This window comes from Calypte anna, chromosome Z (genome assembly GCF_003957555.1).
Source record: "Calypte anna isolate BGI_N300 chromosome Z, bCalAnn1_v1.p, whole genome shotgun sequence".
In the NCBI taxonomy this organism is placed as follows: domain Eukaryota; kingdom Metazoa; phylum Chordata; class Aves; order Apodiformes; family Trochilidae; genus Calypte; species Calypte anna.
The window spans coordinates 18,802,088-18,830,055 of record NC_044274.1 but is presented as its reverse complement, the minus strand read 5'-3'; the positions used below and the strand labels follow the sequence as shown (position 1 = coordinate 18,830,055).

At 37.9% G+C, this 27,968-nt stretch overlaps 1 protein-coding gene across 1 annotated transcript; it reads left to right on the top strand.

Annotated features, from left to right (window-relative positions):
- The first annotated feature begins 55 nt into the window (after positions 1-55).
- Positions 56-27,688, top strand: DHX29 (DExH-box helicase 29). Its single transcript, XM_030467679.1, has 28 exons — positions 56-264; positions 2,221-2,294; positions 3,102-3,215; positions 3,760-3,889; positions 4,259-4,401; positions 5,014-5,139; positions 5,567-5,693; positions 5,966-6,127; positions 6,716-6,881; positions 7,954-8,077; positions 8,536-9,132; positions 10,372-10,515; positions 10,609-10,785; positions 11,355-11,495; positions 13,165-13,309; positions 13,524-13,644; positions 14,582-14,666; positions 15,273-15,361; positions 15,940-16,068; positions 16,896-16,971; positions 17,584-17,808; positions 18,634-18,770; positions 19,444-19,537; positions 20,220-20,522; positions 21,771-21,902; positions 24,034-24,130; positions 25,165-25,212; positions 26,038-27,688. Exons 1-28 carry the CDS (start codon positions 84-86, stop codon positions 26,049-26,051), a joined length of 4,101 nt encoding a protein of 1,366 aa, XP_030323539.1. The 5' UTR covers positions 56-83; the 3' UTR covers positions 26,052-27,688.
- The last annotated feature ends 280 nt before the right edge of the window (positions 27,689-27,968 follow it).

Here is a 27,968-nt window from a genome sequence, read left to right as displayed (position 1 = left end):
GAGACCCACGGGGAGCGGGGGCGGTGCCGAGCGCGGTGCCCGGATATACGGGCCGGGCGGGCTCAGCTGCCGGCCGGGGTGCCATGGGTGGCCGCAATAAGAAGCAGCGAGCGGGCAGCGCGGCTCATACCGCCTCTGCCGCCACCGCTGCCGCCCGTGCTCGGGCTGCTGCCGAGGCCGGCGCCGCCGCTGCTGCCGCGGAGGCGAACAGCCGGGGGGCGGCCCGGCCGCCGCCCTCCTCCAAGGAGCCGCGTGTTAAGCAAGGTACCGGGCCCCGCGGCGTGAGGCGTCGCCGGCCAGTGAGGCCTGGAGGCGGCTGTGCTGTGGGGAAGCGGGGTGCAGGGGTCGGGCGGCGGAGGGGGTGTCCCGGCCGGCAGGAAGCACAGGGAGGGGCAGCTTTGCCAGGGAGTCCAGGAGGGAGCCGCCTGCCCCTGCCTCTGGGTTGTCCGCGAACAGGCCTGCTCCTGAAATGGGGGTTGGCGTTGTTCGTCGTCGAGGGAGGCTCCGGAAAACCCTCGGGCACGGGGCTGGCCAGGTCTGGCTGTAGCGTCTTTTCCCGAGGTGTCCCTGAGCAGATGGGTCCTGTCGATGTGTTGGTTAATTGCACAAAGTCTCATTGGATTGTTGCTCCTTCTTATGGAGCAGGTATTGGTGTGGCACTTGCCTAGTAACGGGCTGGTTTTGTAGCTGTGCATTCCGTGTATTCTTTATGTAATACGGAATCGGGATATAATTTTCGTGTGTCATGGTGAAAGTCCTGAGCGGTTTCTGGAGGCACTTCAGCAACGCTGGACGAGCTGAGGGGTGCCTGTTCTGGGTGCAGCCTGGAAAACCAGTGCTATGCAGCACTGTGAGATGGCTGTCTTCAATAAACTTGCTTTGTCAAAAGTAGCTCAGGTACCTTATAACATCAGAAATGGCTTGTGTCACAGCCTGTAAGCATGCGATGGCCCAAGCCATTTCAGATTCCATTTTGGTAACACAAAATTGGGCTTAAATTTTCTGCACCTCTTCATGCACTCTGCTTTTAAAAATGTGGGCTTTGCTAAGCCTGTTTCTTGTGTCTACCACTTCTCTGACACCAGCGTACTCAGTCTTCTTCACAAACTATCCTGTTTATCTCCTAGACTGTCTGCTGTGGAGAAATAATAAGTCCGTGTACATGACAGCTAAGTTAGTTTAGTCTAAGTACTGAGTAGTTGTACAGCTTACCAGTAAATGCCAGTGATCAGCTAGTGAGTGCTGACAGCTCTTGGTAGCTCCTGACCGGAGCTCACTGCATTTTTTCTGAAATGTGGTTGCCTACATCCAGTCCTCATCTAAAAGTGTGCTCTGCTGGAGACTCTTTGCAGGCACGGGGGAGCAGACATGCTGTGAGCAGTGGGCTGGGAGGTGGCAGTGCCAGTTCTCTGGGGTGCAGGGGGAAACACACAGCTTCAAGGGGTGGTGAAAGCTGCTGGTTGCTCAGGTTGGTTTCACCTGTTGCGGTACCAGACAGTGTGTTCTGAAAATGATGAAATGCAGCAGCAAGGTGTGTGTTGTGAGAAGCCAAACCATTCTAAGGACAGTGGAGAATGCTTTGAAAACTAGTGTTTTCCTAACAGCTGCTGAATGAAAAATATTCAGGAGTGACTGTAACGGATCAGACCAAAGGCCTCTGTCATGCAATGCCCACTCCTATATAGGGGGTACTAGCAGGTGCTTAGGTAAGAACAGGTTGAAAATACATCCACCAGTTGAAGCCTAAGGTCTTCCTGAGCCAGATGATAGGTTTTTTTCAATGCCCTCCCAGATTGATTGATTTCCTTACTACAAAGCTATCTTGCCTGCTCTTGGACGTAGTTAAACATCCAATATCCACAGCTTTAGTAGCAAAGAGTTCTGTTACATAGCTATGAACTTTGTAATGAAAAGCCCAAAACACTCTTGCTTGTTTGGAACCTGCTACTGGCTTCCCTAATTTCAAAGTCAATCCTATTTCTTCTCACAGTGCTACCTGGGATTTTATATTTTGTCTGCTAAGACTCATACCCTTCTTTGCTATTCCATGTTCAACGCCCTTTCTGTGTCAATAATTATTGTTGTGGATCTGCATTTTTCAGAAAAATTAGTGTAATATTTGCTTGCATTAACTTGTGTTACGATCAGTCTGCTTTTGCTACTATAAATAATGCTCTCCTTGTTCTGCATATATAATTGATGGCTATTTGCTATTTGCAGGTCCAAAAACTTACAGTTTCAGTTCAACAACAGAGTCTAGTGCTGCTGCAAATCTAGATAAATCTATTCTTAAGGTCAGTATCTTTGTTAAATAACACAGTTTTAGTTTTCATTGTATTGTTAGCTGAATAAATATTTCTTCAGCTCTCCTCCAGTACTGTGTTATGTAGGTAAATTACGTTAATGCATTAGGTGACTATCTTGAGCTTGATGTGTTTGGGATTTTGAGTGTGCTTAAAGAAACGGGTAAATTAAGGAGGCAGGAGAATGTCTTTTTTAAGAAACAATGCATGCAGAATTATTAAGCATTATATTTGGGCTTCTGCTGTGCATATGGATTCTTCTTGTCAGAGGAAGAACACATTTTTGCAGCAGCCTGAGTAGCAGCCAAAGCTTAGTTCATATTTAGAATTGTTAAAAGTACTAAAATTGTTATTCTACTGGAGTGGCTGTTGTTTTTTTTTTAAATGGCATATAGGAAGAAGAGTGTCACAGGCTGTATCTTGATGATCAAATAATTTTATACTGGTCCGTGTAAGACTAAGAAAAGAAAGGCCTTGTTCTTGTAGATTTTTAAAAAATTTATTTCCTTATATTACTTCCTTTGACATATGGAATTACCTTGAAGACTTAAAAAGGCTTTCTCTGTAATAAGGAGTAAACTTTTCTGTTTCAAGAAAAAAGCATATAGCTTGCAAAAGTGAAAAAGGGGAAGGCAGTGTCCCTTTTGCAATAATTATTAACTGCACTTAGGGAAAGCTGGAGAAGTTGGGATTTGAATGGCAGAGATATTTCTACGTTCTTTATTAACTGTGAAGAGCATAATATGTTACAAAAATCTGTATTGTTTTGCTTTGTGCCAACTAATATGTTCTGTTCAGGTGATGATAAATGGTAATTTGGAGAAAAGGATTATTGATATAATCAATGACCACAAGAAACAAAATGATGACAAAGGAATGATTTCCAGACGACTTACTGCTAAGAAACTACAGGTAGAGTTTGAAGTGGTGTTCTCTGATCATTGTTTATTTAGATTAAACAGTTTCTTTTGTCTTTCATATCGGGTGTCATACCACACCTCTGTAGTACAAGCCAGTGAAACATGCTTTCCAGTGGCTACATTGATCAAGTCAGTAGAATTGACAGGTGTGCTTATTAGAAAAGATACATCTTTATGCATTCCATAGCAATAGTAGGAGCCTTCAGAGAGCATAGGGGAATCAAACTTACTCTGAATGGTTTAAGTGTCCTACATTTTTTGTTCCATAGAGCTGTAAAATTTTAGGTTTATTTTTCTAACTAGGAAGTATGTTCTGTACAGAGGCTGGAATGTATATTTATTTATACTTATTCATACATATTTACAATAAAATTATAAGTAAATATATATATACAAAACAGGCTTTTCTACTCATACTGTGATACATTAATTTCTGCTTATCTCCATTAAATGCCATTTACCTGATACATGGAAAATAGGAGTTTGCAAGCTTATATTAGATTGCTAAATTAAAACCTAAACTTTTTTATTTATAGGATGTATACATGGCTTTACAAAGATTCTCTTTTAAGACTGAGCACATTGAGGAAGCAATGAAAAATACACTTTTACATGGTGGTGATCTTCACTCTGCACTTGATTGGCTGTGTTTAAACCTTCCTGATGGTCAGTATCATGTCAGAATTGACTACAGTTTGTAACAGAATAGTAATAGCAACTGCTCTGACATGGAAATGCTTGATGATGGTAATTAAATATATTGTTTCACTAAGACTGGTAATCATCACAGTGTTCCTTTCCCAAATGCTCTGCTGACTTGGTCTGATGTATTTTGTAATATATAATGTCTTAGACTTCTTGTTCCTTCTCTTAGGGTTTTACGAAATACAACAAACAAATGGCTGATTTTACTTCAGGCCTTCTGTTTCTGTTGTATGTTCTGGTTGTCTCCCAACACACTTCAAATTATTTTCAGTAATTATTTATTGACATATTTTGTGATGTGTGGTTTGTTTTGTTTTTTTTATTCTGAAGATGCCTTGCCTGATGGTTTTAGCCAGCAGTTTGAGGAACAGCAACAGAAACCCAGAGCAAAGTTTTGTTCTCCTGTGTCACGACATGAACTCCCACCTCACTCAATAGATAACAAAAAGAAAAAAACTGCCCCCGAAACTAAGGTAATCTGAGAAATTAATTTTTTTTTACCAAGAGGAAGACAGAATGAAGTTTTCTTAAACGTAGATTTTACATTAATTTCCTGCACTGATGCAAAAAACTTATTAAGATTTGGTATGCTTAATAATTGTCTTGCATATTATTTTAACTGCAGTGTCGTGGTCACTTTTTTTGTATAATTTTTTGGTGACAATTTTTGTACTGTGAAGTTTTGAACACTCTTTGTAGTCTGTATTTGTGGCAAAGCATAGCTTAATTTTCTCCTGAAATCTGTTCATTGAGTTATATATGGCACTTTTTACCTACTTGTGTGGATTTCAACTTGCCTGTGTACTTGCAGTGTTTGATTTCTTTGTTTATTGAATCTTAAATCTAGACATTGGAAAGATTTCTTGCAAAAGTTTTGCTTACAGCAGTCATAATCAAGTGTTAGAAGGGTATATACCTGAGTATATTAGGAGATGTTTACCCTGGTTGGAGGGATTTGTGTGCTTTTGTTATGTCATGTGGTATGGTTTTATATAAAATATGAAGCAATAGTTTGTAAATACTGGCAGATTAGGGCACTGGTGGGTTTGCTTACTGTTATCAGTACTTTTCCTTGCTCCTCCTAGGAGACCAATGTGGGGAAGGAAAAAGAAGTAAGTGTGAAGGAATGGATTTTGCGATATGCTGAGCAACAGAGCGATGAAGAGAAGAACGAGGCTGCAAAAGAAACAGATGAAGAAAAGTTTGACCCAGTAAGATAAAATGGTGGAAAAAATTGACATGTCTGGCACTTTTGCGAGTGATGGATCCGTTATAAATTGAGTACTTTTTAAATGTTACCTATTTTTACATTTGCAGGGAATTGAAGGAGAAATGTGTTGATGCTTCTTTCACAAGTTGTTTTTCCTTTCTTAGTTTTACTCATGGGGCTCAAAATACTGTATGTGTTGTGCTGGAAAGGGAAAATTCTTGAAACGTATCTCGGTGAGATTAGGCATTCATCTATGAAATTCTAAGATTTTGATTGTTGGTGACATAAACTGTAATTGTTCCTTCTTTGTTTAAGTTTGGAATGAAGGACAGCTTCCCCACCACCACACACGGACACACACTTTTCATTATGAAGTTCACTAAATGTGACAAGCATAATTCTGACAAGCATAATTCTGTTTGAAATAGAATGACAGATATGTACAGCTGGCTGCCAAACTTTCGGAACTGAAGGAACAAGCAAGCATTTCCAAGCAAGACAAAGACAAGCAAGGCCAGAAAGTAGCACAAGAGAAAATCAGAAGAATTCAGCAAGGTAAAGCTGTGCAAATACCTGTGTTACTTTGTGACCTGCATACTTGCATAGAAGTTTAAATCACATTGAAGTGATTTAATTGTCTTCCACTCCATGTGAATTGCAGACTTTCCCGAATATCCTTCTCATGTAGGTCAAATTCCAGTAAGTCAGTAGCGGTGCTTGACTACTTCCATTTTCTGGGTTCAGTATGAATTAATATAATTGATCTTTAAAAAGAAAAGAAGAAATGTTCAGTGATTGGAGGGTCTAAGTTATATTCTCTCTGACAGAAATGGCAATACTTGAAGAACATCCAGTGTTTAATCCAGCTATAAAGATTTCAAACCAGAACCAAAATGAAAAGAAAAAAGCTCCATCCTCCCAGCCACAAGAAACAACTTTGAATTTGAGCTTGCTTGAAAAACCTGAAGGTGCTGCAAAGGAAGAAAAAGGTGTGTTGGAAATGGTTCAGTACAAGCTTAAAGTGTTAACAAAAAAAATTCTGGTGTTAGCTCTTACTTTTCCTAGGCTGCATTGCCTTGCAGTTCTGAGTCGTCAAGCTCTGAATGCAGGAAAGGCAAGGTGAACTACTTTACTGTCCAAGGTTACTGTAAGGGATCTTGATTTGTTTTAGCTGATGTTGAAAGCTATTTTTGCTGTGATGTCATGTCTAAAAGTTTTTTCTCATTGTAATGCTAGCTACTGTGTTCACTGTCATCCTCTCAGCTTAACCATTTGTACTGTAAACCTTCAAACTGTTATGTTATTTACCGATAACCAAATTCTCTAAAGTTCTTAAGTTATTTGGGTATCAAATCTGGCAAAATACTGTAGTTAATTTCCTGGGAGAAACTTGTGGGAATTGCAGGAATTTCTGCCCAATATCAGTACCAGTATTTCTGCAAAACATTTTGGAAAATACTGCTCTCTCATAAGAAACACACTTGAACAAAAAGTAAGAATATTCTTGGCTGTCAGAGTCTGTAAAATAAATGTATAAAAAATTTTAGGAGATTTAAAATGTCTTTTTGCTCTTGTAGTGAAAAAGAGAGAACCGCTAGATGTAAGAAATTTTGATTATAGTGCTCGAAGCTGGACTGGTAAATCTCCAAAGCAATTTTTGATTGACTGGTGCAGGAAGAATTTTCCCAAGAGCCCAAACCCTGCGTTTGAAAAGGTACAAGTTGGAAAATATTGGAAATGTAGGTATGTATTCCCTATAAACTTTAAATTTTCCTTTTTATTCAGCTAAAAATAAAAAGGCTGGCTACTTTTGTCTTGTCATGTTTCATATTTATATGACTATAGTGTGTTTATTATTCTTAGTCGACCAGGAGGGTAGTTCACTCTGGGTATTGCACTGGATGCTGATGCACAAATAAGATTCTATTAAATGGTCTCATTAAGAAGGGATTAGTTTTTAGTTCTGTACTGCTGAATGAAAGGTTGTGATGCAAACTTTTGTGGTACACTTGGACAGTTAACTTCTGGTATTCTCATGCAAAGTAATACATTAAATCATAGGTTTTAAGCATATGAATAGCAACAACCCCCCCCTTTGGGTATTTTTTAAAATAATGTGTGCAAGTTAGAGATTTGTATTAAAGCTACCATAAACTTGTAACCAAAATAGTGCAATATCAGTTCTGGGGTTTTTTGTTTGGTTTGGTTTTGTTTTTTAATTCCTTTCAGTAAACAAGCCTATAATGTAATGGTGTGGACTACAAAATTACCAGGTACAAATGAAGTAGATACAGGTTTACAGATGAGTAATACTCCTTGAGGAACTAAGTAAAAATCTGTATTCTTGGTCAAGTTAAAACCTCCTAATATACCGCCCTCTTGAGAGTATTAGAAAAAAGTGCTGTTCTGGCTGCTGTGTAGCTGTTAGACAGATGTTTGCATCTCAGATTACTGTTATCTCAAACATGCGAGATAAAATGCTGTTATCTAGATAGTTACAAACAAACAAACATACAGTCCTTCTTCCAAAGCAACTAACCTTAATTGTGATCTGTATGTGTATAAATATTGTTGCTCTGAATAAAAGACATTTGTTAAGAGAGAAAAAAAAAAGATAAATTTTCAGCAACAGTGAATTTCTTTGATTCAATCAAACATTATCAGATGTTTCTGTTCATTAAATACCCCTGGGTAGCATTAAATTTATTCATCTTATTTTCTCTATTTGAATTTCACTTGTGTTTTAAGCAGTTTATTAACAGTTTGCTATTTTATATGGGTTAAAAATTAAGAGAAATGCCTGTATGTCTTTAAGGGTCAGGATTGTCAAATCATCAGATGATGTAATGACGATGTGTCCTACAATTCTAACAGAAGATAGTATGCAAGCACAACATCTAGCTGCTACTTTGGCACTCTATCATTTAACCAAAGGACAAGTAAGATTTTTACTATTATTCCTGTTCTGGGATTTGCCTCTGAACATTTTTATGATAGAGAGTAATAAATTCATTTGGGTTGGAAAATACCTTTTAAGATCATCAGGTCCAGCCATTAGTATCTGTAGTGAAATTTTTGAAACAGTTTAATGAAGTGTTTCCCACTAAATTCTTTGCTTGTATTATGTGTTCATTTAGTTTTATCTACAATCATGTATATCTGTTGCAGTGTACAGGGAGGAATTTTTTGATAATACAACTGTTTTTTCAGTGTTGTAAAGAATGCAAGCCTATTGAAATTAGGGTTAAGTCAATGATTATATTATTGTTTTCATAGTTTCTGTATTTCAAAATAGTGTCATATTTCATGTTTTTCCATATCTTTTGCCACTGAAGTTCTTCTACACAAAATGTTAGTGATGCTGCTAATTAAGATTTTCTGCTTTTGCTACCTTCAGTCTGTTCATCAGTTGCTGCCTCCTACTTACCGAGATGTGTGGCTGGAATGGAGAGATATTGAAAAGAAAAAGGAAGAAGAAAACAAGATGGAAACCAACAAACCTCGTGATAACTTTATTGCTAAATTACTAAACAAACTCAAACAACAACAACAGCTACAGTCTGAAAACCAACCAAAAGTATCTGAGGGTCCTGAAGATACTTGGGAAAACTTAGTTTCTGATGAGGACTTCAGCAGTCTCTCCCTTGAGACATCAGAGAGAGAGAATTTGGAACCTTCAAGGATTTTGTTCAAAAAGCTGCAAAGTTCCTCCAGATACCAGAGGCTTCTGAAAGAGAGACAGGAGTTACCTGTGTTTAAACACAGACACTCAATAGTAGAAACCCTTAAAAAACATAGAGTAGTTGTTGTTGCTGGTGAAACAGGCAGTGGAAAGAGTACCCAGGTGCCTCATTTCTTGTTGGAGGATTTATTATTAGATGAAGGATCAAGTAAATGTAATATTGTTTGCACACAACCCCGAAGAATCTCAGCAGTGAGTCTCGCAACCAGGGTTTGTGAGGAGCTAGGCTGTGAATCAGGACCAGGAGGAAAAGTAAGATGTTTCTGAATTCCTTTTTCTAGTTTTGATCAGATACAGAGGGCTAGGTTGTTGGTACAGAGTGAAAAAAATTTCTTAAACAACCAAATAATTACATGTTGTTAGCTCTTAAAAAGGCCTTCCTGCTGTGCCAACTGCTTCTTTCCAAATTGTCACCTGTGAACCTCTGTGTAACCATAGATGATTTCTAAAATTTATTTAGAGTGTGATTAAGAGCACTCTCCTGACTATGGCTCTGAGCAATCCAATGTGGACTTGAGTGAGGCCCTGCTTTGAAAGAGGCCTTTCCAATCTAAGTTATTGTGTTTCTTGAAGAAAACTAAGATCATGTGTGTGCAAAAAATACTTCTTTTTGAGGACTCTTAAGAACCCCTGTCCTGGTTTCCTGGAATAAAATTAAAGAACCAGTTTTCTGTTCAGGGAAGCTGCAATTTTTGAGAAGACCGTGGCACGCAATTTTTTAGTTTGTGGCGAGCTACAGTATGTGGGTTTCTATAGTGATGAAGGTCTTTAGCAGCTTTGAGCTAGGTCCTAGAGCTAGGCTGGTTCCTAGCTGGGTCCTAGGGCTAGAAGGGAAGTGCTCAGCAGCTGATTCAAGCTGGACATCAGAAGGATTTTGTAGATAAAAGTCATTCTTGCCATAAATGGGGAAGTTTGCTGGAGATAAGGCTCTTCCTCAATGGCCCCTGTCCCTGAAGAGTCTTACCATCTCTCTGCCTCCCAAGGCCTCCTCTCCTGTTTGCTTGCTCTCACTGGGTCTGTGGAACTTCCAGTGTTTGACATCTAGCATCCACTGATGGGAGCACACAGCTTGCAACCACTGCATGGGCAGAGTATAACTTTAATTCATATTAGTATTGGGATTAATGGTAGTTATCACTATTTTATTAAGTCTGTTTTCATTTCAATCCATGGCTCTCCTTTTTTCCTAATTATCCTTCTTGTGTGGGAGAGGGGTACCAACTGATAGAGCAACTGCATGAATGTAGACAACCCTAAAAATGAGTTTACCAGCTTGTTGTTACTCTGGAGAAACAGCTGTAGATTTCAGTGTTTTTTCCCTCCCTTAACAAAGCAAACTGCATGAATGAAAAAACTGAGGTAGTCATTCACCATACTAATTAATTAGCAAGTTGTGTGGTCTCTGAATCTAATTGCTTAAATTTCACTTTGTTTTTAATGTATTGAGCTTGAATACTACTTTGAGTTATTCCTATTTCTTTTTTCTTAAAGAATTCCCTGTGTGGGTATCAAATTCGTATGGAATCGAGAACAGGAGAAGCCACCAGACTACTGTACTGTACAACAGGTGTCCTGCTTCGAAAACTTCAAGAAGATGGTCTTCTCTCAAGTATATCTCATGTTATTGTAGATGAGGTTATCAGTTTTTACTATTCTGCAAAAACTATAGATATTCTGGGCCTTTATTTTTACTGAAGCCTTACTATAGATATGTCTTGCTAATTCTAGGTACATGAAAGAAGTGTCCAGTCTGATTTCTTGCTAGTTATTCTGAGGGAGATCTTGCATAAGCGTTCAGACCTGCATCTGATTTTAATGAGTGCTACTGTAGACAGTGAGAAGTTTTCCAGCTATTTCTCACATTGTCCTATTTTAAGGATCTCGGGGAGGAGTTACCCTGTTGAGGTAGGTAAATATTTCTTTCCTTATGCCAGACACTTTCTATGTGTGGCTACAGAGACTGAGTGATAACTGCCTATAGGAAGTACACCTACAACACATTCTTAAAAACATATGTACCGTAAATGTCTGTTTCAAAGATTTGTTATCCTTTTGCTTTTTGAAAATACAGTTTCAGAGCTTTGAAGTACAGGGTTTTACTATTTATTCTGATGGATTTATTTTTGATTGAAGTCAGTCCATTGATATGTTGTCTGTTTAACCTCAGTAGAAAGGAAAGCAATAAAGAATTTGCCTCCTCCTATGCATCTGTGTCATTACACAATCACGTATGTTTTTCATGGACATTATGCAGGCTATGGCAAAGCATGGTTAACAACCACATAGAGAGGCCCAGAGGCCTAAGATTAGGTTTTCCAAAATTGTAAGAAAGATGAAGTTGAAACTTTCAAGATACTACAACATTAAATGGAATGGGCCTGCTCTCTTGTTCTTTGTTTGTAAGTTTAAAAAAAAAAAAAGTTGCTGATTAGTTTTTGACTGCCTTGTATTTCTTCTGTGGATTTTCACTATAGATTTTCCATGTTGAAGATGTAATTGAAGCAACTGGCTATGTTCTGGAGAAAGACTCAGAATATTGTCAGAAGTTCTTGGAGGAGGAGGAGGAAGTAACAATAAATGTTACTAGTAAAGGAGGAGGCACTACAAAGCATCAGGTAAAATTGCTGTTTTCAGTTTTGCTTTGGGAACTTTGATTTTTTTTTTTTTTAAATTGTTTTATTATTTTAATTTTTCTTACTAAATGTTAATGTTTTGTGTAAGAACAAATACTCTTTCAGGAGATACAGTGACACTTCTACAGTGGAAGGTAAGTTTTTTAACACTGCACCCTTATGTTTGCCTTTCCAACTTCTGTATTGTTCTGTTCTTTTTGCTGTATTTGACATTTTCTCTTGTACAGATTTCCAGCCGATCTATAAGCAGCAGCAAGGAAAAGCATTTAGTTTTTGGGTTGAAAAAGTATTTAGTTTGGTAGGTTTTTTTGTAGTTGAAGCCCAAGTGCTCCCTCGAGTGCCTCCTCCATCCATCCGTGTGGTTTTATGTGGTATACAGAAGGATATGCAGTGGCAAGATTCTTTAAGGGTGTTGATTAACAGTGAAATAATTTACAGTAGAACCACTTACATATGTAGCTTCTGTGTTATTTGTAAGATGCTTATAAAGAATGCTTATAAAGAATTTCCATGCTCTGCTAATTCTGCCTGTCTCCCTCTTTCCTCCTGCTCCAGAACACTTCAGGTCTTGCCTCCTACTTCACTCTTAACTTTATTGCAACCACTAGCTGAGTATGGTGTGGTGAGGTAAAACAGAAAGAGGAGACTGGTTTCTTATACCCCAAAATAAGAGTTTTGAAAGAAAAGTAAAAAGTAGCCACCCTGATATCACATTTTTTAAATTTATACTAATGGAATGCTAGATGTGGACCTGAGAACTATTTTTTTGTTTGAGAAACAGTACAGTGAAATATTACTGCTTTCGTAAACGTTATATTTTTTTTTAAATCTGGTGTTGTTTAAGAGTGATAGTTGCCTATACAGAGGCTATGTATGTGGCTGTTTAATCGAGCTGGCACTGATTTTGTTGTGACATTTAAATGTACATCTTTTTTATCTAAATCTTTGTTTTAAGAAACTTATCTGGTTTTGTCTGGGATAGTGTTACTTTTCTTTATAGTAGCTGATGTGGGACATTGCTTTGGATTTGTACTGAAAACAGGGATAATGCAGGGATATTTCAGCTTTTGCTGAAATATTGCTGAATAGTGCTTAGAGAGATTCAGGGTCTTCTGCTTCTCACTCCACCCAACCAGTGAGTAGGCTGGGGCTGCACAAGAAGTCCCAAGGAAACACAGCCAAGATAGTTAACCCCAACTGTCCAAAAACATATTCCTTGCCATTATGGACATTATGCTCAGCATATAAAGCTGGGGGAAGAATAAGGAAGGGGGTGGACATTGAATGATAGTGTTTGTCTTCCCAAGTTACGGTTAAACATGATAGAGACCTACTTTCCTGCAGATGGCTGAACACCTGCCTGCCAATGGGAGGTAGTCAATTAATTCCTTGTTTTGCTTTGTTGCAAGGCTTTTGCTTTACATGTTACACGATCTCTATTTTGACCTGTGAGTTTTCTCATGCTCACCCTTCCAGTTCTCTCCCCCATCCCACTGGCAGGGAAATGAGCAAGTGGCTGTGTGGGGCTTAGCTGCTGGCTAGGATTAAAACGCAACAGAAGCCTAAATTAAGTGAACAGTGAACTGACTGTCTGCTCTATTACCTTCTTACAAAACACTGAGTGTCTTTTTTTTCCCCTTCTCTTTTTTAGGAGCATGTCCCAATCCAGTCTGGATCTGTTATTGACTTGGCTCCTTACTATGCAAAGTACAGCAGTCGTACACAGCAAGCTGTTTTCTATATGAACCCTTACAAGATCAACCTTGAACTTATTTTGGAGTTGCTCTCATACTTAGGTACAGTGTACTTCTTCAGAAGTGGATATCCCTGAGGCTGTCCTTTGAACTTATTTTGCAGTGCTTTTTGCAGATAATGAAGTATATTGCTTTACTATATGAAACATCCTGAAAAATGTCTACCTCAGGACCCAGCATTAGTTCCTGTTCTCAAGTGAAGCTGGTTGCAAATGCATATTTGTTTTAACTATGTCCCTGCACTCTAACTTTCCAGATAGAAGTCCTCAGTTCAAGAATATTGAGGGTGCTGTGCTGATCTTTCTACCAGGTCTTGCTCATATCCAACAACTGTATGATCTCATTTCAACTGACAGAAGATTTAATTTGTGTGACAGGTAATGCAAATGTTTTCTGTAAAGCTAATAGTTTAACTTATGAATATGTTCATTAGTTTTTAAGGTCTGTTATTCTTGAGAAGGGGAACTGAGTTCTATCTGATGTGTTTGTATTTCAAATATTTTCAGTATTTAAAAATTATACAAGGCAAAATATAAGTGCTTGGAAGTGGTACAGATAATTTTTTTCCCTTTGATTTTATTTTTCAACAAAATCACAAGGCAATTGACCACTTCTTTTCCGCTTCTTAAGGTGTGGAAGATCCTGTATCTGGATATTGGTTTCTGTGGCTTACCTTTTACACAGAAGTGACTACTTCCTGAGATGAGATCCAGAAACAGTAATCTACCAAGGAAAATGGCATAGGGTTGTAATGACAGACAGTTTTGAAATTTATTTTATGGGTAACTACAAGTTAGCACCATGATGTCATAATCTTTTGGCCTCAAATTCTAAAGATTCATAGATGGACTAAGATGCCAGGGTCCAGAAGAGAAGAAGAGGACAAATCTCTGTGGCCATCTGACTTGTGAAGGCTGTTGTTACTGGGGTGAAAGTTGCATGTGTTTATAGTTCTGTGCAAAGTTTCAATGATGGATCTTGTCTTGAAAGCATAATGTAAAGAATTTGGGTTTATGGACATCTAGTTCCCTTATTTCCTAGGCTCTTGATGTAAATTAACCTGAAGTTCTGCAGTAGTAGTATTTTTGCAGTGTTATTGCCAATTAAAATAACCCAATGAACTAATGGCATTATCCTTTCATCATATTGTAATAAAACACTAAAGCAGACTTTCATGCCTAATCATGTTAAGTTTTTACTCTTTCAAATATCTAGTCTATTTGCTTTCTTCTTTCTGTTGTCACTGTTCTAATCTCTTTTTGCTGGATCTTAATTTGATAAGTATATATTGATTAACATCATATCTTGTTCTAGGCACAGATTGATAGCTTTGCATTCTGTTCTTTCGACTCAAGATCAAGCAGCTGCATTTACAATACCACCTCTTGGTATTAGAAAGGTATGACATATTTAGAAAAGCAAAGTTCACCACCGAAAGGGGATGCCTTCTGTGGGTGGGAGTCTGAATTGTTTTAAAATCGTATCCTACAAGTATCCATACAAATGTACATAATAGCTAGTTCCTGAAATTTTCTTGCAAAGAAACAATTCTTTACTTTGGTGATCTGTAACAGAAGTTGGCACACTGTGAAAACCTTGACAGTAATCAGTTTTTTAAAGCAAATACTTTGAAAGTCTGTAGTTAAGACTTATTGTTGCTTTCCTGCATTTTAACGATTGTTAAGCAAAAGCTATAACCTTTATTCAAGAATATGATATTTTACTCGCTGCCAAATTGCTCAGCAATTTTGGCCAGTACACACTAGTATTTTTGGTGAAGGATAGTACAAAAAGTCAATGCAAAATTTAGTTTTGATTCTGCGGTAATTGGGGAAGGTTAAGCCATTTTAGTTGCAGCTTTTAATGCTTTGTCAGATTATTTAAGGAAACATTTCTGGGTAAAATTTCATTTAAAGGTATATATTTTTTATAATACTTAACAAAAGGATTAAAACTGTTAAACATTCTGTAATTCTTCTAGTTATGTTAAATTACTTCATTTCAGATTGTTTTGGCAACCAATATAGCAGAAACGGGTATTACAATACCAGATGTTGTCTTTGTAATTGATACTGGAAGAACAAAAGAAAATAGGTGAGTTTGATTTTTTTTTTCACCAGTCATACTGTGATTATTGCAAATATTGGGACATCAGAGTTCAGCAAGGATTTTTTGAAGTACATTTATTTAACTATAGTTCTGGACAGAAAAGATTACTGTGCTCATAGAACAGCTTGCAGTTTAGGTACAAGTTTGGGATGAATCTTTGAATTTTCAAATGGTGTGAAGAATAGCAAGGGGAATTGTTCATTAACCCAGAGAATCATGCTTAAGTACTGGTTTAGAAATAAAGTAGATCCTTTTAATACTGCATCAGGGCTTTCAGAAGTTTTGTTTGTTTAAAATGTGTCTGTTAGAAGGCATAATCCTGAATTACCATAGAGATGAGCTCAAACAATCGTTCTTGCATTTTCCAGTTTTTAGACTCTCATTAGTCTGTATCTAAGGTACAGTAGAGTTTCTTCCAGCTATGTTTCATTTTCAAAACTAAACAAAGTAGTTTCAAATAGATACTATTTAGATACATTATCACTATGCTGGTATTTAAGGGAAGTATTTGTCACAGTTTTAATTCTGAAATACAAATAGGCACTTGTTCTGCAATTTTTAAGGTATCATGAAAGTAGTCAGATGAGTTCCCTGGAGGAGACCTTTGTTAGTAAAGCCAGTGCGCTGCAGCGACAAGGAAGAGCCGGGCGTGTTAGGGATGGATTCTGCTTCCGAATGTACACAAAAGACAGGTACTGTAAGCTTAGCAAGATGTTGTAAATCATGTAAGTGTATTTGTCTGTCTTCTGTGCAAAACCTAGAAGTCTTACTGAAATTCACTTTAGTGCAAACTAGAAATGTGAGACTGTAAAAATAGGGATTGCTTTAATACCGTATGAATAAGGCATCATAATTCACAATCTTTTAGAGAAATCTAATTTATGCTTAGTAGCTCTGTGATGTGTTTTCAAAATTTCTTTTAACATTAAAGGAAAGATGCAGCACCGGGAGATGGTGGTGGATCGGTTTTATCATCTACTTCCCTGCGTCAAATGTACACAAACTTTACCTCCTGAAATTTGAACTTTTTATTAGACAAATCTGGGGGGTTCTGAACTACAGATTCAGAATTGGTATCACTATGAATAAGAGATTAGGGAAATAGCAAATCACACAGCACTGCAGAATTAATTGCTCTTACTACAATGGAATAACCTTTTTTCTACTTGTCAAAGTCTGAAGCAACTTTCAGCTGAGAAACAGTTAAGCTAAAGTGTTTTGAAAATAACCTTTAGCAACATGCAGGACTTTCAGTTTGGCAGGGATGCATTTTAAGAATTTATTTTCAAAATTGAAGTCTTACTGCCATTCCTTCTTTTAGTAAAATTCTTGCTTTCCAATCTTACCATGAACACTCTAAAAGGATGAGTGCTCTACCCATGTATTAAAACAGCTGCCTCTCCCTGCCCACTTATGCCTCAAAATGACATCTGCAAATAATAAGCATTTGAAACCTGAATGTATAGATTTAATTCAAAGATTAACTTTAGTGTCATTATCTGGTTTTATCATGGTACAGGTTTGAAAGCTTCATGGAATATTCTGTTCCAGAAATATTACGTGTGCCTTTGGAAGAACTATGCCTTCATATTATGGTAAGGTTTTGTTTTTTGAATTAGTGACCTTGCTAGCTGAAAATATTTGCTGGAACAGCCCTAATCCAGTGCAGTTAGTAAGGCTTCTTGGACCAGGGCAAGGGGAAACCAGTTTACCTTTGTGTTGAGGAAAACCCAGAGCATTCTGCTGAGTGAGAGTAATGTACTGTACTATTCCATCTTACCTCAGATCGGTAATTTAAATCTAGTTAAATAGCCTTGAAACCAATTTTCCTTAAGGAAGCGATTTCTTTTAGTATCTCCCCATCCTGAGTGAGTAGGGTATGTGTGGGAAAACTAGCAACCTGACACAGTAGTGCCAGTGTGAACTGCAGCTTGGCAAGTTTGAGGGTCTTTTGCTCATCTGTGACCAGTGGTAGCTCACTTCTTTCTGATTGAGAAATCATACCATAAAAAGTCCTTTCAGACACTGAAGTTTTGTAACCTTATATGAGGCATGTCCATGTTCTGGGAGAACCAAGAGGCTGGTCAAGAGGGAAGGGAATATGAGGTTTTGATTAGAAAAACAAGTTTTACATTTCCCTTATAGCTACTATAGAAGTTCGTTATAATAAATGTTTATATTGAAATATATGACCATTTACTCCACAGAAATGCAGTCTTGGCTCTCCTGAAGATTTCCTTTCCAGAGCATTAGACCCACCACAACAGCAAGTAATTGGTAATGCAATGAACCTGTTGAGGAAGATAGGGGCTTGTCTGTTAAATGAGCCCAAACTGACTCCATTGGGCCAACACCTTGCAGCCCTTCCTGTCAATGTGAAGATTGGCAAAATGCTAATATTTGGTGCTATATTTGGCTGCTTGGATCCTGTGGTGAGTAAAAATTTTTTTTAATTTTTTTTCCTAAAAGTTACAGAAATGTTTAACTCTTTTATAATTACTCTGATTACTTGCAACATGGTATTTTGAAGGATGATGTAAGAAGTTAAAACATTTATTTTTAGGTTAATGCACTTGGATATCAGGCTTGAGAACAGTCTAAGTGTTCTTAAACTCCTAGGTACTAGTCACAAGCAGACAGTCAGACTTGGCCTCCAGTTCTGTCTTCTACATTGCCAGGCAGTATGACACTTGAATAAAAAGCCCTCTTACATGTGGGTTAAACCATTCTGGATTAGCCCACAGTTCATGTGAGCCAAAAACATAAGTGGAAACCTATGACAAATTAATTGATGTGGCAACTTATTATGTGAAAACTGGCTTAGTTAGCACTAATCCTAATTTACTACAAATTAAGAGCAAACATGGGCATGTTACCAGCTGAAAATTGGAGGTAAATTTATTCTCTCAATTTCTCCTATTAATTTATATTCTACATAAAATATATATATATATAATCTATAGTAGTTGTTTATTCTGATCTTCAGTGTATACTATTAGGTATTGCCCTGTCATCTGACAAATTACTTCGTTCGAGTTTTGAGATTTAAAAGCTCATGGATGTATATACAAGGCACTATGTAAACAATGTCTAAGTTTTAAGTCTATGCAGGAAGTTCTTATGATGAAAGGTTTTCCTTGAGACTTAGTAGAAGATAAATAAAGATTACTGTAAAAAAAATTTAAAGCTATTTGTATGATAAACCCTTAAGGTTATAAGAATACACTCTTAAGTGATGTGTACTTTGCTAATTGCAGGCAACTCTGGCTGCTGTTATGACAGAAAAATCCCCATTTACCACACCAATTGGTCGAAAAGATGAAGCAGATCTTGCAAAATCATCTCTTGCAATGGCAGTGTCAGACCATATAACTATCTACAACGCTTATTTGGGGTAAATTATAATTCCACTCTGTTTATAACTAGATGCAGATAAAGCTTTTAAGTAATGTAGTTCTTTAAACATTCCTAAATATCTTCCCTTGAATTGTTTGCACTTGAAGTTTTTCTCTTCAAAACTTTATAGTTTTTTACTTAAACTTTAAGTATATTGCCAAATACTGTAACACAGAAGGATAGATTGCTTAGTGGCTTGTCCTTTCACACCATTTAACTGTGCTTGTGCGCAGGCTTAGGTATACTGTGTCTGTTCATGCTAGTGCTTTTAGTTTTCTTTGCTGTTTGTACTGTGCAGATCTGAATATTTTGTATTTGAGAAAGTACAAATGTATATATTTAAAAATATGACAAACTTTTTTTTTAGGATATTGTCACTGAGTCTCAAAAACCACATCTGAAATGTCTTCCAGCTGTCAAGACAGGAATGTGTAACTTGAGAGAAAATTACCTTGTATTTTTGTTCATATCTGTCAAATTTGTTACGGGCATTTTCTGCTGGGTACTTGTAAACCAGCAGCATTCATCTACATTAGTGCCACTTTTTCCTAGTTTTCAGTGGAGAATGCTGATCAAAACATAGTATTTCATTTTAATTTACTGCCCCATTCATGTTATGCTCTTGACGTGGTTCTTTTTGCTATAATAAAGTAGGATTTTTTTTCCCTTAGGTGGAAAAAGGCTCGACAAGAAGGGGGGTATCGTGCTGAAATGACTTACTGCAGACGAAATTTCCTAAATAGGACTTCACTGTTAACTCTGGAGGTAAACTGATTACTCTCTGTACTCAAACAATATCTTCTAAAATTTCCTTCTGAGAATCTCATATATCACAGTTACTATTTAGAAAAGACAAAAACAAGTGGAATGCTAGGGACTGATGAAATGCAGACCCTCAGCTGAGGTAGCTATGCCTGCACTGGAGTTCTTTGATATGCATTCTTTTTGGGTATACATCTTTGCAGCAGCTGCTACTGAAGAAGCTAGTTATTACTTCTACCAGAGAATCAAAACCTAAGAGTTAAAATACTTCATGTCATTCTTGATGTTCATGAACAGGTCTGCCAGCAGTTAGCTGGAAAGATGAGCCACAGACTTTTATCAATGGCCTTTTAATTTTGGTGAGAAAAGGTTTTAATTGATGATTAAGCTGTCCTAAGCAGAAATGGGGAATTGATGCGAATATATCTACAGGTGAGAGACTTAGTATTTGCCATATACATAGTGCCGTAGTACCGTGTACATAAACCATCTAATGCTGTAGTCCAATAAGGCTTTTCATAGAGAAACAACCAGTATTTCAAACTGGCTGCAGAAAATGCAAGTGTTTTTCTGTAAGAGATTTTTCCCTCAAACATTAATATTTGGGATGGAGTGTCACTGCCTGCTCATGGACTGCAGCTGAACCTGTTTAAACTGAGTTTCATTAATACCCTACTCATTTCAGGATGTGAAGCAAGAACTTATAAGGGTGGTCAGAGCAGCTGGATTCACAGCACCCGCAATGCAATGCGGATGGAATGGAAATGGAGCCACGCAACCCCTTTCTCTCCATGAAATATCTCTTCTTAAAGCTGTGTTGACTGCAGGACTGTATGATAACGTAGGAAAAATAATGTATACAAAATCTGTGGATATTACAGAGAAGCTGGCTTGCATTGTAGAAACACCTCAGGGTAAAGCACAAGTGCATCCCTCCTCTGTAAATCGAGACTTACAGACATATGGATGGCTTCTTTACCAGGAGAAGGTAAGTAAAAGAGAATGTAGCTCATGCCTCTAATAAAAATAAGATACACTAGTGTAAAGTGTATCTGAATGTTCATCTTAAGTCTTTAGTATCTAATGATCCTAAACTCCATAAAATGAGTCAACTGCTGAAGAAAAAGAATATTATGAAAAAGTCGTTTCTTGGTGAAACTGGTATGAAATGGTCTTCCTGTGTACTGTTTTAACTGAATAGTATAATTTTTGAACAGTGCTGTTGACTTTAATATGATCACTTTAATCAGTACTATGTAGTAATAGGGTTTCCAAGTGTGCTTTCTTTTTTTTACTGTTGTAAGCAGACTAAAGTTTTGGAACTTTGTACAGGCCTTGCATATCTCCTGTAATGACTGAAATGAAATGACCAATTGATTGAACTGCCTTTTTTTTTTCCCTGTCACTTCATTCACATTCCCAACTGATTTTGTCAACTATTTGCTGAATTCAGGTGTTTATTTACTACAAGCTCCTAGTACAACAAACCTGGACAGTCATTGCTTAATATTTACTGTAGACAGATAGGACATTACATTAGGGACATTACATTGTCATTACATTACAATAGTATTTTTTGCAGACTTGAAAATATTTTCTGCCTCCAATAACACTGTAATATAAGAACAAGACAGTAAGTTACTGCATGAACAGTGGAACATGAAAAGCCTGCACTTCTAGGTGAAGATGTTTCCTTTCCTCACACTCCAGCTCCTTCACATCCCATTCCATCTTTGTCTGCGAGAAGCTCCAAAGCAAAAAGAAGCATATGCTGACACCATAGTTTACTCTGTATGTGTGTAGTTGTTTGCCCATGTTTATTATATGTGTATACACATGCATATGTGGACATAGATGGACAGGCCATCTGCTACTAAGAATAATGTATAATGGGAAATTTTGACGTGTTTTACTTCAGTAGGTTTATTAATTTTGATGTGTTTTCTCTGAACAGCACTAGGCTAACATTATCTTCCTGTTTGAATTTTAACAGGAAATTAGTGGCTTTAATTTCCTGGCATCACATAAACCTCTCACTTATTTGAAGGTGATATATTTTGTGTGGTCTAAGGCAGGCAAATTGCCATTGGTTATTCTGTATTACATGTTGATTGACCTTAAAAGCAAAACAAGTGTATTTTTTATTTTAAAAGTGGCAATCAAATTTGGTGTTACAGATTTTATGTGGTTTGGGGTATTTAATTCATTTTCAATGCTTTTGTTTGTTTATATGCAGGTGAGGTACACTAAAGTGTATTTGAGAGAGACTACTTTAATATCCCCCTTTCCCATCTTGCTTTTTGGTGGGGATATAGAAGTCCAGCATCGGGAGCGTCTCCTGACAGTTGATGGCTGGATCCATTTTCAGGTGCGTTAGTGATAATGCCTTTTGTGGTTTCATGAATATTGCAGAGTTCATGTACAAGCTTAATTCAGAACCTCTTACATGTGGGGTGAAGAGGAGGCAGAGAAGAAAGGAGAAAATTAAAGCAAATGTCACAATTTAGGCCCAGCTGGAACCAACCAGGTCTCTTCTCACTCACTCCCCCCCCACCCACTGTCTGACAAGGTGGAGAAAATCCACCCAAAAGGCTCGTTAATCAAGACAAGGACATGGAGGTTTGCATTCCCCAGTTACAGTGATGAGCAGAAAAACAGACTTTGGAAGAAAAAAAATGTATCAGGAGAAAGAGAGAACATGACCAGATTTTAATACCGTCCCCCCACCCCTCTCTTCTTCCCAGACCTGAATCACTTCGCTCCTGCTTCACTCTCAGCAACACAGGGGGATGGGGAGTGAGAGTTTAGGGTCAGTTCACTACACATTATATCTACCACACTCCTCTTCAGAGGGAGGACTCCTCACAGCCTTCCCCTACTCCAGTATGGGGTCTCTCTCATGAGAGAGTCCCTCACAGACCCCTTCAACATAAATCCACTAGGTGCAGTCTGTCAGGAACAAACTGGTACAGCATGGTCTGCTGACAGAGTCACAGCCTGCTTTGGGAACAGTCACAGGCTCCTTCATGGCTGGAGATCCACATCTGCCCCTGATGCTGCTGCACAGGATGCAGCTCTACATCTGTCCACCTGTGATCCTTCACGGGTTGACTAATCCACATCTTCTGCCCCCACTGTGATCCTTCAAGGACTGCTGCACCATGGTTCTCCATGAGCTGCAGGGGGACAGCTGCCATGGGGGCTGAGGGAAAATCTCTGCTTGGGCACCTCCTCCTCATTCTTCCTCACTGACCTTTGTATCTCTCTCCTCTGGCATTGCTCTCACCTCCTCATTTTCTCTGCAGGCCTTTTTTTTTCCTTTTTTCTTTTTTCTCCTTCCACTTTCATTTTCTTAAGTGTTACTCACAAAGGTGCATCCAGCTTCCCATATCTGCTTGGCCTTGACCAGAGGGAAAGTCAGAATTGGAGCCCGGGGAGCTTCCAGCAGCTTCTCAAAGGAGCCACCCCTGTGGCCTCTTAGCTTCCAAAACAGCACTGCACTAACCTAAGACAGAAAATTCAGAAAATGTTTATATATATTTAATGAAATCTTAGCAAATTGCACTCAAAAGGGTAGACATGTATTATGTGGTGTATAACACATTGGTTCTCTCCTCATGAAGAAAGTCAGTACTCTTTCAGAGAAGTTATTATAGACTAAACCTTGTTTCATACAGCTGGTACCGAAAGCAGATGACTGCTATTTTATATTACTTTCTCCTACAATCTTATAATAAAGTATATCTATTTTAAATACAATTTATTTTGCTCTACAGCCTACACAGAATTATTGGGGAAAGAAAAATATCCAGATGTGAAATATCTGTTCACCTGGGTTTGTGTGCTTGGGGTTTTGTGTGTGTAGTTTTTTGGGGTTTTTTTGCCCAGGGAAACCAGTTTTATTTAGAAATGGGAAAACTCAGTACATTTTCTTAGGATATTTTTGCAGACAAATTAAAATAGGTGACATGCCAAAATCCTTTAAAAATTGTTAAATGGCAAGCATGGGCTTTTCCTAGTCTGCCAGCTACTTGGTTACAATTTTCTAGGCTCCTGTGCACTCTGTGGTACACTCAAGGAAGACAGTAGTGTCTCAGACTCCACTGATGCACACTAGCAACCATCTAATTGAAATTTCTGGTTATCATGAATACAAAATTTTAAAAAGCAGCTCCCTTTTGGGTTTGTAGAAGAATTTTTCTAATGGTCCCTATGTGGCAACAGGCTATGCAGTTGCTGGGCTAATTGTGTCTTGTAATATATTTCAGATTTTCTGGTTTTGTTCTGAGATCTTATATGATGCTCATAGCATCAGCCTTAAACAGGTGCTTATAGTTAAGGGGGCATCATATAATGACTTGTCCGTGTGCTTAAAATTATGTGTTTGCATTATGTTTGTGGAAATACTTCTGTTTATATGTAGTGTAATCTTTTAATGTATGGTGTGGTGTAAAATGTCTGAGTGAGGAATGAAAATGTTTGTCTTCTCTGCTCTACAGGCTCCTGTAAAGATAGCAGTAATTTTCAAACAGCTGAGAGTTCTCATTGAATCTGTTTTAAGGAAAAAGCTTGAAAATCCTAAAATGTCACTTGAAGGTAAGTATTACTGCATCACTGACATGACTAATTTTTTGAATGGACCTTGTGGCAAATTTGAGGAAGCAGCACTTTACTGCATCCTCACCCAGTAGGGTTAGTATGACTTGAATATTTTTACATTATTTTGCAAAAAAGTCATTACTCTTCCTATATATATCATGTTGCTCAGTCCAGATATATGAAGATGTGCACAGTTACTCTTTTATTGATACCCATGATAACAACACTCAAGACAGTGATAGTAATGGTGAGGTATGCATCTCAAAACAAAAACAAGATTGTGTGTGGTTAACCTCAGGTATAGATGAATTTTAATGGTGTTATTCAGTCTCACAATTGAAGTCAATGGTGGGGAACTACATGTTGGCCCCCAGAGGGACAGAGGAGCACAATATAAACTTTCAACACTGGATGTTCAAAAGAATTGGCTGCTGGGCCAAGAGGGCATGGACTTAAGCTCTGTCAGGGGAGGTTTAGGTTAGATACTAGGAAAAAATTCTTTACAGAGAGAGTAGTCAAGCATTGGAATGGGCTGCCCAGGGAGGTGGTGGATTCTCCATCCCTAGAGGTTTTTAAAAAGAGATTGTATGTGGCACTCAGTGCCATGGTCTGGTAACCACAGTGGTAGTGGATTAAGGGTTGGACTTGATGATCTCCGAGGTCCTTTCCAACCCAGATTGTTCTGTGATTCTGTTAATATTATAAATGGGGAGGAAGAAAGGGAGTTCCCATCCTCTAATGTATCTGTAGTTACATCACTTTCTCAATCTGCTATGTGAAATACTGAAATTACCACATTATCCCAACCAGCTCATTGAATAATTTAATACATTTCTAAGGGTGTACTATGAGTGTACTTTTTGCCTTTTTGCTTTGCAAGTGGGAATCGTTTGTCTTGCTTTGGAGTTTGGCATAGCCTGAAATTAAAATTTCATGTTGCTGATAACTAGGCTTATCTTCTTGTTTTCATGTGTTTTGGGAATGAATTTTAAGCTCACTCCATTCCATTCATTGTTATTGTTCTTTCCTAGGTGACAAGGTGTTGCACATCATCAAAGAACTGATAAAAACAGAGAATGGTAACTGAAACCAGCAATCTGTAATAAGCCAGAGCTTCAGTAATGATAGGGGAAATAGGCACTCCAGCGTTAACTGAAAGTTTTTAAATGTTTAGTGTGGTTGATACCAGACATGATGTGGAAAGACTGCATGATTTTTCTTAGAATTTACCTTTCTCTTCTCATTTAAAAAATGAACATTGAATATGCTTAGCCTTTACAATACATTTGGTGCCATTTGTCTGACTGTGTAAATGATGAATGAAAGCAGTTTCTCTTCTGCTCTTTCAATATTTAAACAGGGCTTACAAGAAAGATGGGGACAAACTTTTTAGCATGGCCTGTTGCAGTAGGATGAGGGGTAATGGTTTTAAACTAAAAGAGAGTAAATTTAGACTAGGTACAAGGAAGCAACTTTTTACATTGAGGGTGGTGCAACACTGGAACAATTTGCTCAGAGAGGTGGTAGATGCTCCATCCCTGGAAGTATTCAAGATCAGGTTGGATGGGGCTTGCAGCTCAACCAAATTGAAGATATCTCAGCTCATTGCAGGGGGAGTGGACAATATGGCCTTTAAGGATCCCTTCAAAACCAAACCATTCTACAATTCTTTACAGTATAAAAATGCCTGTGGCCAATTCCTCTGTTTAATGTCCTAATCATACCGTTGCTAGTGGTGCAGATTATAGTAACAATGTAAGATTGGGTCCTAAATCCACTAGATGTCTTCTAACAGAAGACAAATGTGGGTTTCCTAAGTGGTAACTTTTTTAATTGATGATTTTATGGAATTACAACAATATGTCTTATAGATGCCTTCCTTTTTCCATATGGTTTACATTAAGAGGATGCTTTATAAGAAGATAGCATGGACTGCTGTGGACAAGTGCTCAGCTGCACCAGAGTACTGATCAGCTGCTCATCCTCTGCCTCGTCACACACTTGTTCCTCCCTATTCACTCTGGTCTTTCTTTCTCCCTCTGCTACTGTAATAAGTTTTGCTGCCTCTTTCATATTTTCAAGTTTTGCACAGTCCTGCCAAGCCCCTCAAAATTATGATCACGATGTCTGGTTTTTTTCCCCCTTTATTGATGAAAGTTCACCTCAATGCTCTTCAAGGCTATACCAGAGCAGTTTAATTGGTTATTAGTACATCAACCAGTGCCTGAAGCCTTCTGGTCTTCATTTTTGTCTCCTACCACTTGCTTTGTAATGTTTGTGTGTTGATATGTTCTTTCTTATTTCTTTTACTAGCTAATCCTTAGTCAAGTATCTTAATGAGCCAGATGCTGTTTTCCACCTATCCGTACCATTTAAGATTACTTAAGATTATGAAGTGAAATTTTAGATTACCAACTCATCTTTCAAGCATGAGGAATATTTTGGGGGCGAGGGAGGGTTTGCTGTTGAACAGTTGGAACACTATGTGCAAGCAGAAGCATAGGTCAGAAGATTTTGCACAGTAGAGGTTAATAGTGTACAGAAAGAGTAGTGATGAAAATGCATTAACATGCAAAATACACAGAGCGATCCAGTTACATTATCACAGGTGAACTGATACTGCTGTGCTAAGAGATAAACAAGCTTGAAAGTAAACCAGCTTGTGCACATTATCGATTCTGGAAGAGGACATTTCTCCTAATAGTGGTTTGATAAGATTTCTAAGGAAAAAATTATCGTATCTGATATTTTACAAATATCAGATGAACTAGTGGTGCTTCTGCTTTCCTAGAAAAGCCAGGAAGTGCTTATTTTTAAAATTCTGAAGTATAGGATATTTACACAAGGAAGAATTGAAACATTTTATTTTGATCTTAAGACTTGAGTTTTGCACTCTCTATTCCCAGACACATTCTTTTTGTGTCAGAGGCGTGGAACTAAAACCTTGCAAGCGACATTCCTTGAAGATAAATATTAAATCTGCACCCCAAACAATTTCCTAGATTTTTTTGCAGTTGGGGTCTTTTATTTATATCCTTTGGAAATGTGAGTTAAAAAGGCATTTCTGTAATTTGATAACAAAGAAGTGCTTTTTTTTTTTTTTAATTTTGCCTATCAGTTGTTGGATTTAAATGGCTAAATTTTAGTGAAAGTATTAATTGTCCTTGAGTTCTTATTTGACTGTGATTAGTTGAGATTTTTTGTTCTATTTATGTATGGCAGTTTTGAAATTCAAAGACATTCTTTGTATTCCTGTAGCATGCCCTGCTTTGTACTCTTAAAAAATAGCTTATTTCAGTTGTTACTAAGGGGATATACTGTAATAACCAGGAAACTTGCTCACTCCAGGGAGAGTGTGCACTATTTTCTGCAAAACAGATTAAACAGTTCCTACTGTGGTGTACAGTTAAGCACAGTTACCTTAATTACAAACAAGTAAGACTACACTGTTTTTTCTGCTTCTGCAGTGTATGTGAGCAACTTTGTGCCTGTGCTTGTTTGGGTGGATGAGCTTTCTCTTTTATTCCATTTATTTAATAAATACTTATGTTAACACCTTTGTGTTACTTTTCTTCTATGTGTTATTTCTTCATCAAGTGCGGACACGGTCACTGGATCATATAATCAAATTCTATCATACCTGATAAGACAGTTCTGGCCTCAACTCTGTTTCTGTCAACTAGTGGTTGCAAGTGCCAGAATATTTTGGTTTCCCTCAATGTGATTTTACAATAGTCAACAGATGGAAGTACAACCACGACCCAAAGCACTAGGAGAACTCAAGCGCAGAGCTCTCCCCTAGTGTGTTTCCCAGTGCCCTCGAAAGTATTTCTGT

Excerpts from the sequence above, each read along its gene's own strand:
- DHX29 (XM_030467679.1), top strand. The coding sequence starts at position 84 with ATGGGTGGCCGCAATAAGAAGCAGCGAGCGGGCAGCGCGGCTCATACC. Across the intron at positions 265-2,220 it reads GGAGCCGCGTGTTAAGCAAG|GTCCAAAAACTTACAGTTTC; the intron begins GTACCGGGCCCC and ends TGCTATTTGCAG. Across the intron at positions 24,131-25,164 it reads TCCTAAAATGTCACTTGAAG|GTGACAAGGTGTTGCACATC; the intron begins GTAAGTATTACT and ends GTTCTTTCCTAG.